The 11,148-nt window shown below is 54.7% G+C and overlaps 1 protein-coding gene across 1 annotated transcript; it reads left to right on the top strand.

Annotated features, from left to right (window-relative positions):
* Nucleotides 1-4,497: 4,497 nt before the first annotated feature.
* ADORA3 (adenosine A3 receptor) lies at nucleotides 4,498-6,491 on the top strand (the record flags this gene model as incomplete). Its single annotated transcript, XM_084220843.1, has 2 exons — nucleotides 4,498-5,035; nucleotides 5,885-6,491. The coding sequence occupies exons 1-2, from the start codon at nucleotides 4,686-4,688 to the stop codon at nucleotides 6,489-6,491; spliced, it is 957 nt and encodes a 318-aa protein (XP_084076969.1). The 5' UTR covers nucleotides 4,498-4,685.
* Between the last annotated feature and the right edge of the window lie 4,657 nt (nucleotides 6,492-11,148).

Genomic DNA, 11,148 nt, shown 5'->3' on the forward strand with positions numbered 1-11,148 from the left:
CTTCCTGCTGGTGGAGCCGAGCTCCCGGGACACCCCAGGCACCTCTCAGGACCACTTCCCTGGAAAATGGTTTGTTTCCAGTCCATCTTTGATCAAAGCAGGGCCCAAAGGCTTTCCTTCCTGGCCAGCGCCTTCGTGTGGCTGCCCTCGGCGCTGTGTCACCCTCGGCACTGTGTCACCCTCGGTGTGACGCGGGGACAGCTGAGCCTCCCTCCTGCTCTGCTCCACGGCCTCAGACCCCACTGCCCCTCCCTGCCCAGCCCAAGGCAGAGGCAGCGAGCTGGGGAGCCTGTGTGGGATCCCTGTGGGCACTGGGACCGCTCTTCTCTCTGGTTTGGGGCCACCAAGGGTTTCCCTTGTCCATTTGGAATTGCTGCTCCTCGGGGGAAAGCCTCTGCTTCCACCTGCCCGGGGATTAGAGCAGCCACAGGGCCAAATCCCCTGTTCATTACCCGGGTTAGGCCGGGTAAATAAATCCTGTTAAGCCATTGGGGCCACTCTGGGCTTACCCAGACAGAAACAGCAGCACTATAAATAAGGTCTTGCTTTGATTAGGGAAATAAAGGCAGGAAAAAAGCACTTAAAACATATCCAGAGGAAATATAAGCTCTCCCCCCCAGTCATGCTGACAGTGATGAATTAGTCCACAAATGCCACTCAGAGAGTGAGTCACGATTCATAAATATATTACAACAAGATATTCATAGAATCATAGAATATCCTGAGCTGGGAGGGACCCACAAGCGTCATCAGTCCAACTCCTGGCCCTGCACAGGATGACCCAAAATCTTAGGAAATGCCTTGGAAATAGGAAATCCCTATTCATTTAATCTGGGACATTTGGAGCCTGAGATGCCACTAAACACTCAAAATTCAGAGTGACTCAGTGGCCCTGTATCAAGCACAGGTATTTACTGTAGGTGATAGAGCTGATTTCTGGCAGTGTCCACTCAAGCCTTGTTGGAGACACACTGATTTGGAGAAGCTGCTAAATGGCTTTTACAGCCCGAGTTCTCAAGCCCCGGGACAGGCAGGGCAGTGGCAGAGGGTGCTGCCTGTGCCAGGTGAGTTGTCCCCTCCTGAGGATGCTCATCAGTGAGATGATGGCACTTTCCCCCCTTTCTTTTCAGAGAAAGGTTGCTTTTGCAGTGCTTTGCAGTTAAATAATTTGCTGGTGTTCAAAAACAAGGGCTGAGAAAGGAGCTCAGGGCCTTGGCTTTGTTGTTTCACCCTGTCCTGCCTCCCCCAGCTTTGCTGCACTGAGATGCAAAATTATCAGTGAAAGAGTTTATAAAATGTCAAAACAGTTTCTCTCCTGTCAGCCAGACAATTTGTGTAAATAGAGCCTCTCTAAAGAGCCTCCTGCCAGCTCCGAGCTCCCTTTCATCTCCCCAGGATTTATTGTACGCCAATTTCATGGAATTTTAAACCAGTGTCTAACGAAGAGTGAGGATGGAAAGGTCCGTGCTGTGCTCAGAGGAGGCTGCCGTGGGATCCCGGCTCTGCTGGCAGCCCCAGGGCCGGGCAGGGGCTGTGAGACACAAACCCAGGTGATTCCCTCCCCGCACACGCAGGAGGCGGCTCTGCACGGCTCTGCCCCAGGCTGGGAAGGCAGCTCCGGGACAGAAGATTCCAGGCAGTCCCCAGTGAGCCAGGGCAGCCGTGGGACCCCGTCCCTGCCAGCGCCGGGGCAGGAAGAACGGGACAAGCCGGGCACGCTGCTGCCCCGGGCTGGCACGGGTCCCTGCCCGTGCGGGAGGGGGGCTGGCATCAAACGGGCTCCTGTGCCAGCTGCTCTGCCCCCACCCCACAGCCACACCCAGAGAGAGCTCTAGAAACCTCCAGTTACAGGGAAATCAACTTTAACACACACCGAAATTGAGCTAGTCCGAGCCGCTGTCGCTGCCCTCCTGCCCCGTTTGCGCCTGGAGCTCCAGGGCCGGCAGCGGGAGCGGGCTGGGATCGCACCCGGCAGAGGCACCGGGCCCTACTGGTTCGGCAGCCCCAGCCCCTCCCGGCCGGGCCCGCAGCGCCCGGCGGGCTGGGCAGGACCGGCGAACACAGCTGCCTCCGGCTGTGGGGCCGTGAGACCCGAATCCCCGGCAGAACGTGAGCCCGGCACGGCTCGGACCCAGGGAAAGGGATGTGCAGGGGAAGAGCTTTCCAGATCTGATTCGCCTCTGACAGTTTGCTCTTGACAGCAGCTGAAATCATCTTTGGAACCAGCCTGCATTCTGAGGACAGTGAACCCTGCCTTGCAGCGCAGCTCTGTGTGCCAGAGGAGGGCTCGCTTCAGGTTTTTGCATCTGTGAGAAAAACCAGCAGTGGTTTTCCAACATCACTGTGCCCCCGTTGGAGGGGCAGGGGAAAAAATCCCAAATGGGGAATTTCAGAGGGAAACCCAAAGGGCTCTGCTCCTGTCCAGCCCTTCCCAGCTCTGTGGAGACCAGATTAACCCTCCTTTTACCACGGATGGGGAAACTGAGGCACAGTGACAGGACGCTGCCCCCCGCACCAGGCTCCAGCCTCTCATTCTGGTTCGCAATTCAGCAGCCCACGATCACTCTGTCACACCAGCTGTGACTCTGCTCCACACTCACATCCTCCCTCTGCCTGGCTTTCACTTCCTTCCCAGGCAGGGAAGAGCCGGGACAGAACTCACCCCTGCTTGGTTTAGGAGTTGCTCGGGGTTTTTTGCTATCAAGTGAACATTAAATTTTGAAATCCAGAAAAAAACCTCCTCCACACGTGGGATGGAAGGAGAGAGGGGCACAGGTGTCCCAAGGCAGGGAGGGTGGCGGTGGCTGGGACAGGCTGGCACTGTGTGACTGGGGACCCCCGAGCCCCCCGTGCCAGGCAGGGCCTCCCGGGGGCCGCCCCTGGGGGAGGCTGCCCTGTGCCCCCTGCCCGTGCCCCACAGCCCCCCCAGAACAAAGGCAGACGTGGCTGTTGTTGATTCACAGGATAAGATCATTGTTGTGGGACATTTTTTTTTCTGTGTGTCACTTAGACATGATTTTTTCTGGCAAATTTGTTCTCCTCCCCTCCACCCCCAAAGTGAAAAGGGAATCTGTGCTCAAAGCCGCAGCTGAGATTGCAGAGACCTTCCCTTCCTGATCCTTATCTCACCAGGATGTAGGAGGATCCCTCGGGGATAGCTGGAAGCCTTTCGCTGGAGCCATCCAAGAAACGAGCACAGCCTTTAAATGGCAAAACCATCGAGTGCTGGGGGACGGGGATCCGAAAGCTTTAACCCCATCTCGGGGAGACATCCCTGGGACTCGCCCGGCTCCGATCCCAACCCGCCCGGCACGGGCTGCTCCTGGAGCCGCCTCAGCCCGATAATAAAAACACAGCTGGGACCCCCAACCTGGGACCCCTAACCTGGGAACCCAACCTGGGACCCCCAACCTGGGACCCCCAACCTGGGAACCCCAACCTGGGACCCCCAACCTGCACCAAAGCCTCCGCCTGCTGCCCCCAGCCCCGCCCGGCCTCGGGCTGGGTCACACCGCGCTGCTCCTCTGCGCGGGGATGCTCGATCGCTTTGGCAGCTGTAAAAACCTCCGGCCCTGCGCTTCCTGAGCCTGGGCAGGGCAGCGGGAGGAGGGCCCCGGAGTGAGGATGCAGGGCCGAGGAAGGGATGCGGCACCACAGCACCCCAGGGCAGAGGGAAAGCCCTGCTGGTGCGGGGCAGGGACAGCAGAGGGCACAGGCTCGTCCTCCTCCGGGGACAGAGGAGTCACAGCAGCCTGGCTCTGTCATGGTTAGGACAGGAAACAGATGCTGCCTGCTGAGGAAGCACCTGAAGAGTATCAGAGCACCTTGTGCCTGCGCCGGCAGGAACCTGGTGGGAACAGGGGGTGCTGGGTGGAACCCCCCGATCTGGCCCCAGCTGGGCTCGGTGGCATCGCCCTCGGACGCAGGACACAGTGTCCCGAAGGAAAAGCACCTGCCTTGGGAGGAAAAGGGATGGGCAGAGGCAGAGCTGCTAAATCCGAGCTGCAGGAACAGATCCATGCGCGGGGGCTGCTCCATCCTCCGGCTCCAGCTCCGCGTCCCGGCCCAGCCGGGTCAGGGCGGAGCCTCTGCTCCGGCACCCGCCCTCTGCCTCCGCAACTTGCTTTCCTTCCTCGTTATCCTGCTCTGATTTGGTTGGGAATTAATTTTTCCCCAGGTCATATCTGTTTTCTCCATGTTGGTGACAGCAGAGGGGCCTCTCCCTGTCCTCACCTTCACCCTCTGGTTTTTAAGCGCTGCCCCCTCATCACCCTGCAGCCGAGCTGCCTGAGTGTGACAGTGACGGGCAGATAACTGCACTGATAAGTCCTGTTGCCATTTTTGTACCTCTAAAAGGGCTTGAAAGAGGAACCTGTAAAACAATTTCTTTATAAGCTGCTGGTAAGAAGGACTGTGGAAGTACAGCTCTCCCTGCCAAACAGCTTCCCAAGGCACCGTGCCTCGAGGCTGCTGAAGGGATGCAGTGAGCTTCAGGAGGGGTCTGCAGAGAGGGGAACGGCCCCTGGGTGCTATCTGCAGATATCTGATTTGCTGCCCGAGCACTGAGGTCATGAGATATCACGGAGCGTGGATGTCAGAGAGCCCCGGAACAGGCGAGCGCAGCCGCTGAGGATCCCGGCGCGGCCGTCGATGCTCTCAGGTTTGCTGCAGCTGCAGAGCCCAGGATGCCCAACAGCAGCCTGGCCCTGAGCAGCCTGGACGGGATCTACATCGGCAGCGAGTGCCTGCTGGCCCTGCTCGCCACGCTGGGCAACGCGCTGGTGATCTGGGCGGTGAGGCTGAACGCGGCCTTCCAGAACAGCACGCTCTATTTCATCGCCTCGCTGGCGCTGGCCGACGCTGCCATGGGGCTGCTGGCGATGCCCCTGGCCATAGTGGTGAGCCTGGGCCTGGCCGTGCCCGCCCACGGCTGCCTCTTCATGTGCTGCCTGATCCTGGTGTTCTCCAACGCCTCCATCCTGTCCCTGCTGGCCATCGCCATCGACAGGTACCTGCGAGTCAAGCTGCCCACCAGGTGAGGCTGCCCCGGCCCGGGCGCTCTGCCCTGCCTCTGCCCCGCCTCCTCCGCGCTCCTTTCCGACCTGTAATTACTTTAATTACTCGGAGTGGATGCTTGTGCCTCAGAGCCCACCTGGGACGGGCTTTCCAGAGAGCTGGGGGTGCTCATGGAGCAGTTATTCACGAGCTGAGGGATAACCAGCTCAGCTCGGTTATCCCCGATCAGAGTGCGGTCACAGGATGCATCTGTGGGCAGGGTGTTAAATATTCAGCATTTTGGTAATTGCACAAGATGCTGAGTGTGTTATAGGGCTTTTTTTAGGTTTCTAAGGCTTGTCTTTTAAATAAAATTCCTTTTAGTATCTTCTGAAAATACAAAAGTAGTAAAAACTTATTAACAGTTAACTGAAGTAACTCACTGTTTTCATTTAAATGAAAAGCACACAAGCTAGCAAAGCAAAGCATGACCTCGAGCATCCAAAAAATCATGTTTTATAATGGGAAAGGACCTGTGAAGCTGAAGAATGAATTTTAGCCCTACAAATGGCACAAACCAAATAAAAAGAGGAAGGTACACCCAAGGACGCCAAGAAATAAGATAGGACTTCCAACAGCAGCAAAGCAATATCCTGGCAAGAGGGGAACTAAGATCATAATGAAACAAGAAATAAAATAGTTAAACATCCAATTTTAAACATGGGAACTTAAGCACAGTTCCTACTGATGCTGCAAGGAAACTGTTACAAAGAGGTGGGGCTTGTCTCAAGATAAAATTTGGGTTCCCGCAGTACCTGAACAGGTGAGTTCATCCTTAACTACCTTAAAATGCTTCTCTTTAACACAACCTGGGATTTCTCCCCTACAGATATAAAATAATCACCACAGAGAGGAGAGTTTGGAGGGCCCTGGGGCTGTGCTGGTGCCTGTCCCTGCTGGGAGGGCTCGTCCCCATGTTTGGCTGGAACAAGGTGGGCCCCAGGAGCTCCAGCTTCCTCAGGTGCAGGTTCATCTCCGTGATGAGGATGGATTACATGGTGTATTTCTTCTTCTTCCTGTGGACCCTCGTGCCCCTGCTCATCATGCTTGCTCTGTATGCCAAGATCTTCTACATCATCCGCACGAAGCTCAGCCAAGGTGTGAGAGGGGCTGGGGCTTTCTATGGCCAGGAGCTCAGGGCAGCCAAGTCTCTCTCACTTGTTGTCTTCCTGTTTGCAATCTCCTGGGTGCCTCTGAGCACTATAAACTGTGTTTTCTATTTTCACCCTGAGTCTCACATCCCCCCATATGTGATTTACTTGGCAATCCTCTTATCCCATGCCAATTCTGCCGTGAACCCCATTGTCTATGCCTACAAGATAAAGAAGTTCAGAACCACATACCTTTTAATTTTAAGGACCTACATCCTGTGCAAGAAACCAGAGCCAGCCAGCTCTTGCAGAGCAAACAGACCCAGAGTCATGAACAGAGGCTGAAGCAGCCAGTGAGCACCAGAGCCTGGATAAAGCACCTGGCTTTGCCAAGGAACTCTTGGGAAGCTGCAGCAGCCTGCGGGTCTGAGGCTGCTCTAAAGCCCCGTGTGAATACACGTAGTCTTTTTGTAACATAATTTCTAACCACGGAAGATGGAAACTTTGGTTGGGGGTTTTGGGTTTCTTAGTATGATGATCGGTTGAGTTGATTGAACGACAGGATGTGTTCTTTGCTGTTCATAATCCAGCAGCTCACCAGCTCGCTCACCATTCCTGTCTGTCCATTCAGACCAAACTTGAGTCTGACCAGCCTGTGCTTCAGCCAGTGTTGTGACGTTTTCATCAGTAATAATAAATAGCAGGTGGATTTTACTGACCAGCCTGTGCTTCAGCCAGTGTTGCGACGTTTTCATCAGTAATAATAAATAGCAGGTGGATTTTACACGAATTCTGCCTGCTGAGTCCTCCCACACCCAAAGAAACCTGCCCAGTTTCAGCCAATGTCTTGCCTGGGATGGCGCAGAAGTCACAGTAATTATTATACCTCAGCTGGCACAGCCCATGGTTAGGGAACATGGGTCAAACTGAAACGAGGTTGTTAAAGGCCAGGTTTGTTTTGTCTCCATCTTCAAATCATAAAACTGGTCTAGGAAGAACAGAAAGGTAGCGCACCTGAGGGAGCCCAGCCCACAGCTCACCTTCTAGAGAGGGAAGGAGAGGCTCCCCCTATTTTCTCTATGAAATAGAGCTTGAAGGAGCTGCCAGGACTGAGGTGAGAGCAGAGAGCAGCAGAACAAAGAGCACAAGTTGTTCTGCTGGCCCTGTGGCACCGCAGCACCCTGTGGCCAAACCCAGCACACCAAATTTCAGAGCATCTGGTGACACCTGGCAGCGGTGCCCAGGGCCCGGCAGCTGCAGGGAGGAGCGGGCAGCACAGCCCGGAGGGGCCGAGGAGCCGGGTCCAGCTGGGTGTGCGGGGCTGGGGGAGCCGGGTCCTGCCGAGTGTGTGGGTTTGGGGGAGCCAGAGCCCCGCTGGGTGTGCGGGTTTGGGGGAGCCGGGTCCAGCTGGGTGTGCGGGTTTGGGGGAGCCGGGTCCCGCCGGCTGTGCGGGTTTGGGGGAGCCAGAGCCCTGCTGGGTGTGCGGGGCTGGGGGAGCCAGAGCCCTGCTGGGTGTGCGGGTTTGGGGGAGCCGGGTCCAGCTGGGTGTGCGGGTTTGGGGGAGCCGGGTCCCGCCGGCTGTGCGGGTTTGGGGGAGCCAGAGCCCTGCTGGGTGTGCGGGTTTGGGGGAGCCAGAGCCCTGCTGGGTGTGCGGGTTTGGGGGAGCCAGAGCCCTGCTGGGTGTGCGGGTTTGGGGGAGCCAGAGCCCTGCTGGGTGTGCGGGTTTGGGGGAGCCAGAGCCCTGCTGGGTGTGCGGGTTTGGGGGAGCCAGAGCCCTGCTGGGTGTGCGGGTTTGGGGGAGCCAGAGCCCTGCTGGGTGTGCGGGTTTGGGGGAGCCAGAGCCCTGCTGGGTGTGCGGGTTTGGGGGAGCCGGGTCCCGCTGGGTGTGCGGGTTTGGGGGAGCCGGGTCCCGCTGGGTGTGCGGGGCTGGGGGAGCCGGGTCCCGCTGGGTGTGCGGGGCTGGGGGAGCCGGGTCCCACTGGCTGTGCGGGGCTGGAGGAGCCCGGTCCCGCCGGCTGTGCGGGGTTGGAGGCTGGAGCAGCGCAGGGCGCCCGGGCAGCCCCAGCCCAGCCTGGTGCTGCCATCCGGTGGCACCTCCAGCCCTGCTCCTCGGAGCCCCCGCGCTGCTCTGACACTGCCAGCCCCGGAAAATCACCCCCGCCCTTGCACAGGGAACCATTTTCACTGCACTTAGAACACTGTGGGTGATAACACTGAATGAACATTCCCCGGGATCTTGGCTGTCACACTGTGATTGTGCGTTTCTTTTATGGGAGCCAACCAGGAAGAGATTTGCATCCAAACGTTTCATGATTATCACTTCAGTAACGGGAAATAACTAAGCAGAGCTCTTGGCAATCAAAAACAAAATAATACAGAAAATGTTAGAGTTGGTGACAGAAAAGGGAAACACGAGGGCACAGGATATGGATAGATGCAGAGAAACATTTTCATTTCTCACTTCTCTCTGGTAGTTCTCACAAATGGAAACTTTACAAGGGCAGGGAGATTTCTACAGATAAGGAAATCCTGTACAGAAACTCTCCATTTGCCCACAGCCGTTGGCAGCCAGTTTGAACAGGAGACAATTTCCTGCCATAACTACAAAAGGAGCTGCGTTACAGAGGGCATGGGGGCATTCCCAGGGCATTCCCTTGGTGTAACATCCTCGTGGCTTTTGATGTCCAGAAAGTGGGATCGGTTTTATTTCATTTGGAACTTCCTCCTCACACAGGCAGTGGCGTCCTGCCCCGCTGGAAGACCAGAGTGCTGTAGGTCACTTCATTCTGGGAACGTGAGAAAAGCCACAGCCATTAGAGAGTGCACAAGCACTGCAAGTCAGCAGGGATTTCCCACTTGCAACTTCTCCTCAACACCACACCCCATTAACAGCCTGTCCCTGCACGGGGAAATTGGTAAATGCTGGCTCATCCCACTGGCCAGTCTGGCCAGTGGTAAAGTCTCCTTTAGGGGCTTCCAAAGAATTGATATCACAGAGGAAAACTGCAGAAATGCTTCCCCTTTAAAAAGATTTCTCCTAACCTCCCTTATCAGTGGTTCAGCCCCAGAACCCCTGAAGTTGTCAAAAGAACTGCTGAGTCTCAACAGTTGAGTCTCAAAGGTGACTTTTCTCCCCACCACCCCAAATTAATATTTACCACACTGTCAAAAATGTGAAATATCTGCATAAAGCAATAGAAATGACAGTTGGGACTTTTACCTGGGTGTTCCTAAGAGACTCCTCAGCTGCCATCTGGGAGAAAGTTTCCTCTTGTAAATTTTGGTGGGATCTTTTAGAACCTAGGAAGGAAAGGGATCCCTGTCTCAGGCGTTTGCAAGGGAGGCTGCAGAAGGGTGACCGACAGGTGATGTGTAACCTGTTGGAAGTGGCCAGGGTGAATTCAGTGCAGCCAGGATTAGGATGAGAAAAGCCCATAACCAACAAAAACCCCCAGAACTCATCAGTGGCAAAGTTAATTCTTTCCTGAAAACACTGCTGGGATGATTCACGAGGGGTTACTGCCAGGGATGAGCTGTTCACCAACACACAATTATTCAAGGCAGACATTATTTGAGCCACTTTCTAAGCAATTTCTGCAGCCACCATCAGTCTGCTGCCATGCCCTCGACTGTGTCACTCACTTTTCCTGACGAGGAAGATGATTGCAAAAACCAGGACAGTCAGGAGGATGCCAGAGATGAAGGCCAGTGACATGTACAGTATTTCATGGCTGTTGATACACAGGAAATCCTGTCAGAATCCCCAGTTTCAGCAGAGGGATTGAAGCAACAGCAGTGCTCAAATCCACCAAACTTCACGGAGCGTAACATTTATCCCCAGCCCCGTGAGCCTAACATGTGCATCTGCAGTGAGCATCTCTAGGAAGCACCCATCCAGTGCACAGAGCAGGCAATTCTAACCAAATTTAACCCCCCCAGGATGTTAAACATGTGATATAGAAGCCTTCCCTTGCAGAAGGAGGTTGCGGTCTCAGGGAACTCTGGGTTTGAAATCAGGAAATAAAGGTGCAACATTTACCTATTACTCCAGCATCTGACTTCTGCAGCTCTGAAATCGTCTGTAGGGGTGTGGGCAGTGGTAGGGACAGTGACTGTAGGGCAAGTGGGTACTGGTGCAACTGCTATAGAAAAAAAAAATCCCAAGCTTGTGCAAATTCTCCAGTGGTACTACAAGCAGCCAGAAGCACACGGGGGGCTGTGTCTGTGCAGTCTGTCTGAAAGCAGAACCAGCAGCCAGGAGAATTCTGCTGCTCAGATGTGACTGTGTCAGGCAGCCTCTGGCAGCCATGCAGCTCTTTCCCAACCACCCCCAGGGCTGAGCCTCCCCAGAGCAGCCCCTGGGCAGGACATCACCTCAGTCAGCAACACTGCAGCTAAGGAAATGCCTTAAAAATAAAATACCTGGAGCTGCTTTTGAGGAAAAGCCTCCCATACTCTCAGAGCATTAACTGACAGGAAGAGAAGCTGAAAGAAAGGGAAAGAGTTGTATTTATAAACACCTACACACAGGCAAAACAGACTTGTCATCCTCTTCTAACTCAAAAGAATTGATTTCATTTTTCTCCATTTCTTGGAAATCTTGTAGAAGGGGCACAAAGCCACTCAAACCTGGCAGCTCCTCAGCACCAACCCCTGCCCAGTGTCTTGTTCCTGAGTTCACTGCTCCGTGACGGGCACGGCGCCTTCTCCCCCCAGAGAATGGAGGATATTTAATAACTGAAAAGCACCTACTGGATTCTTTTTGCAGCAGCTAAAACCCTACGAACATTTTCATAAACAGAAGCAGCTTCAAAAAAGTTCCTCCCTTGATGTTTCTGTTTAACTTGACTTTTCCCACCAGAACAGAAACAGTAACTTTCTCCAATTTGTGTGTGGAATCTTAGAGATAAGGATTCTAAAAAATATTCCACTACAAAATCCCTGCACTGGCATTTCTCACCACATGCTTTGCAAACTGTGGATTGTGAACAATGTGAAAATA

Source organism: Fringilla coelebs (assembly GCF_963513975.1).
Source record: "Fringilla coelebs genome assembly, chromosome: 23".
Lineage (NCBI taxonomy): Eukaryota > Metazoa > Chordata > Aves > Passeriformes > Fringillidae > Fringilla > Fringilla coelebs.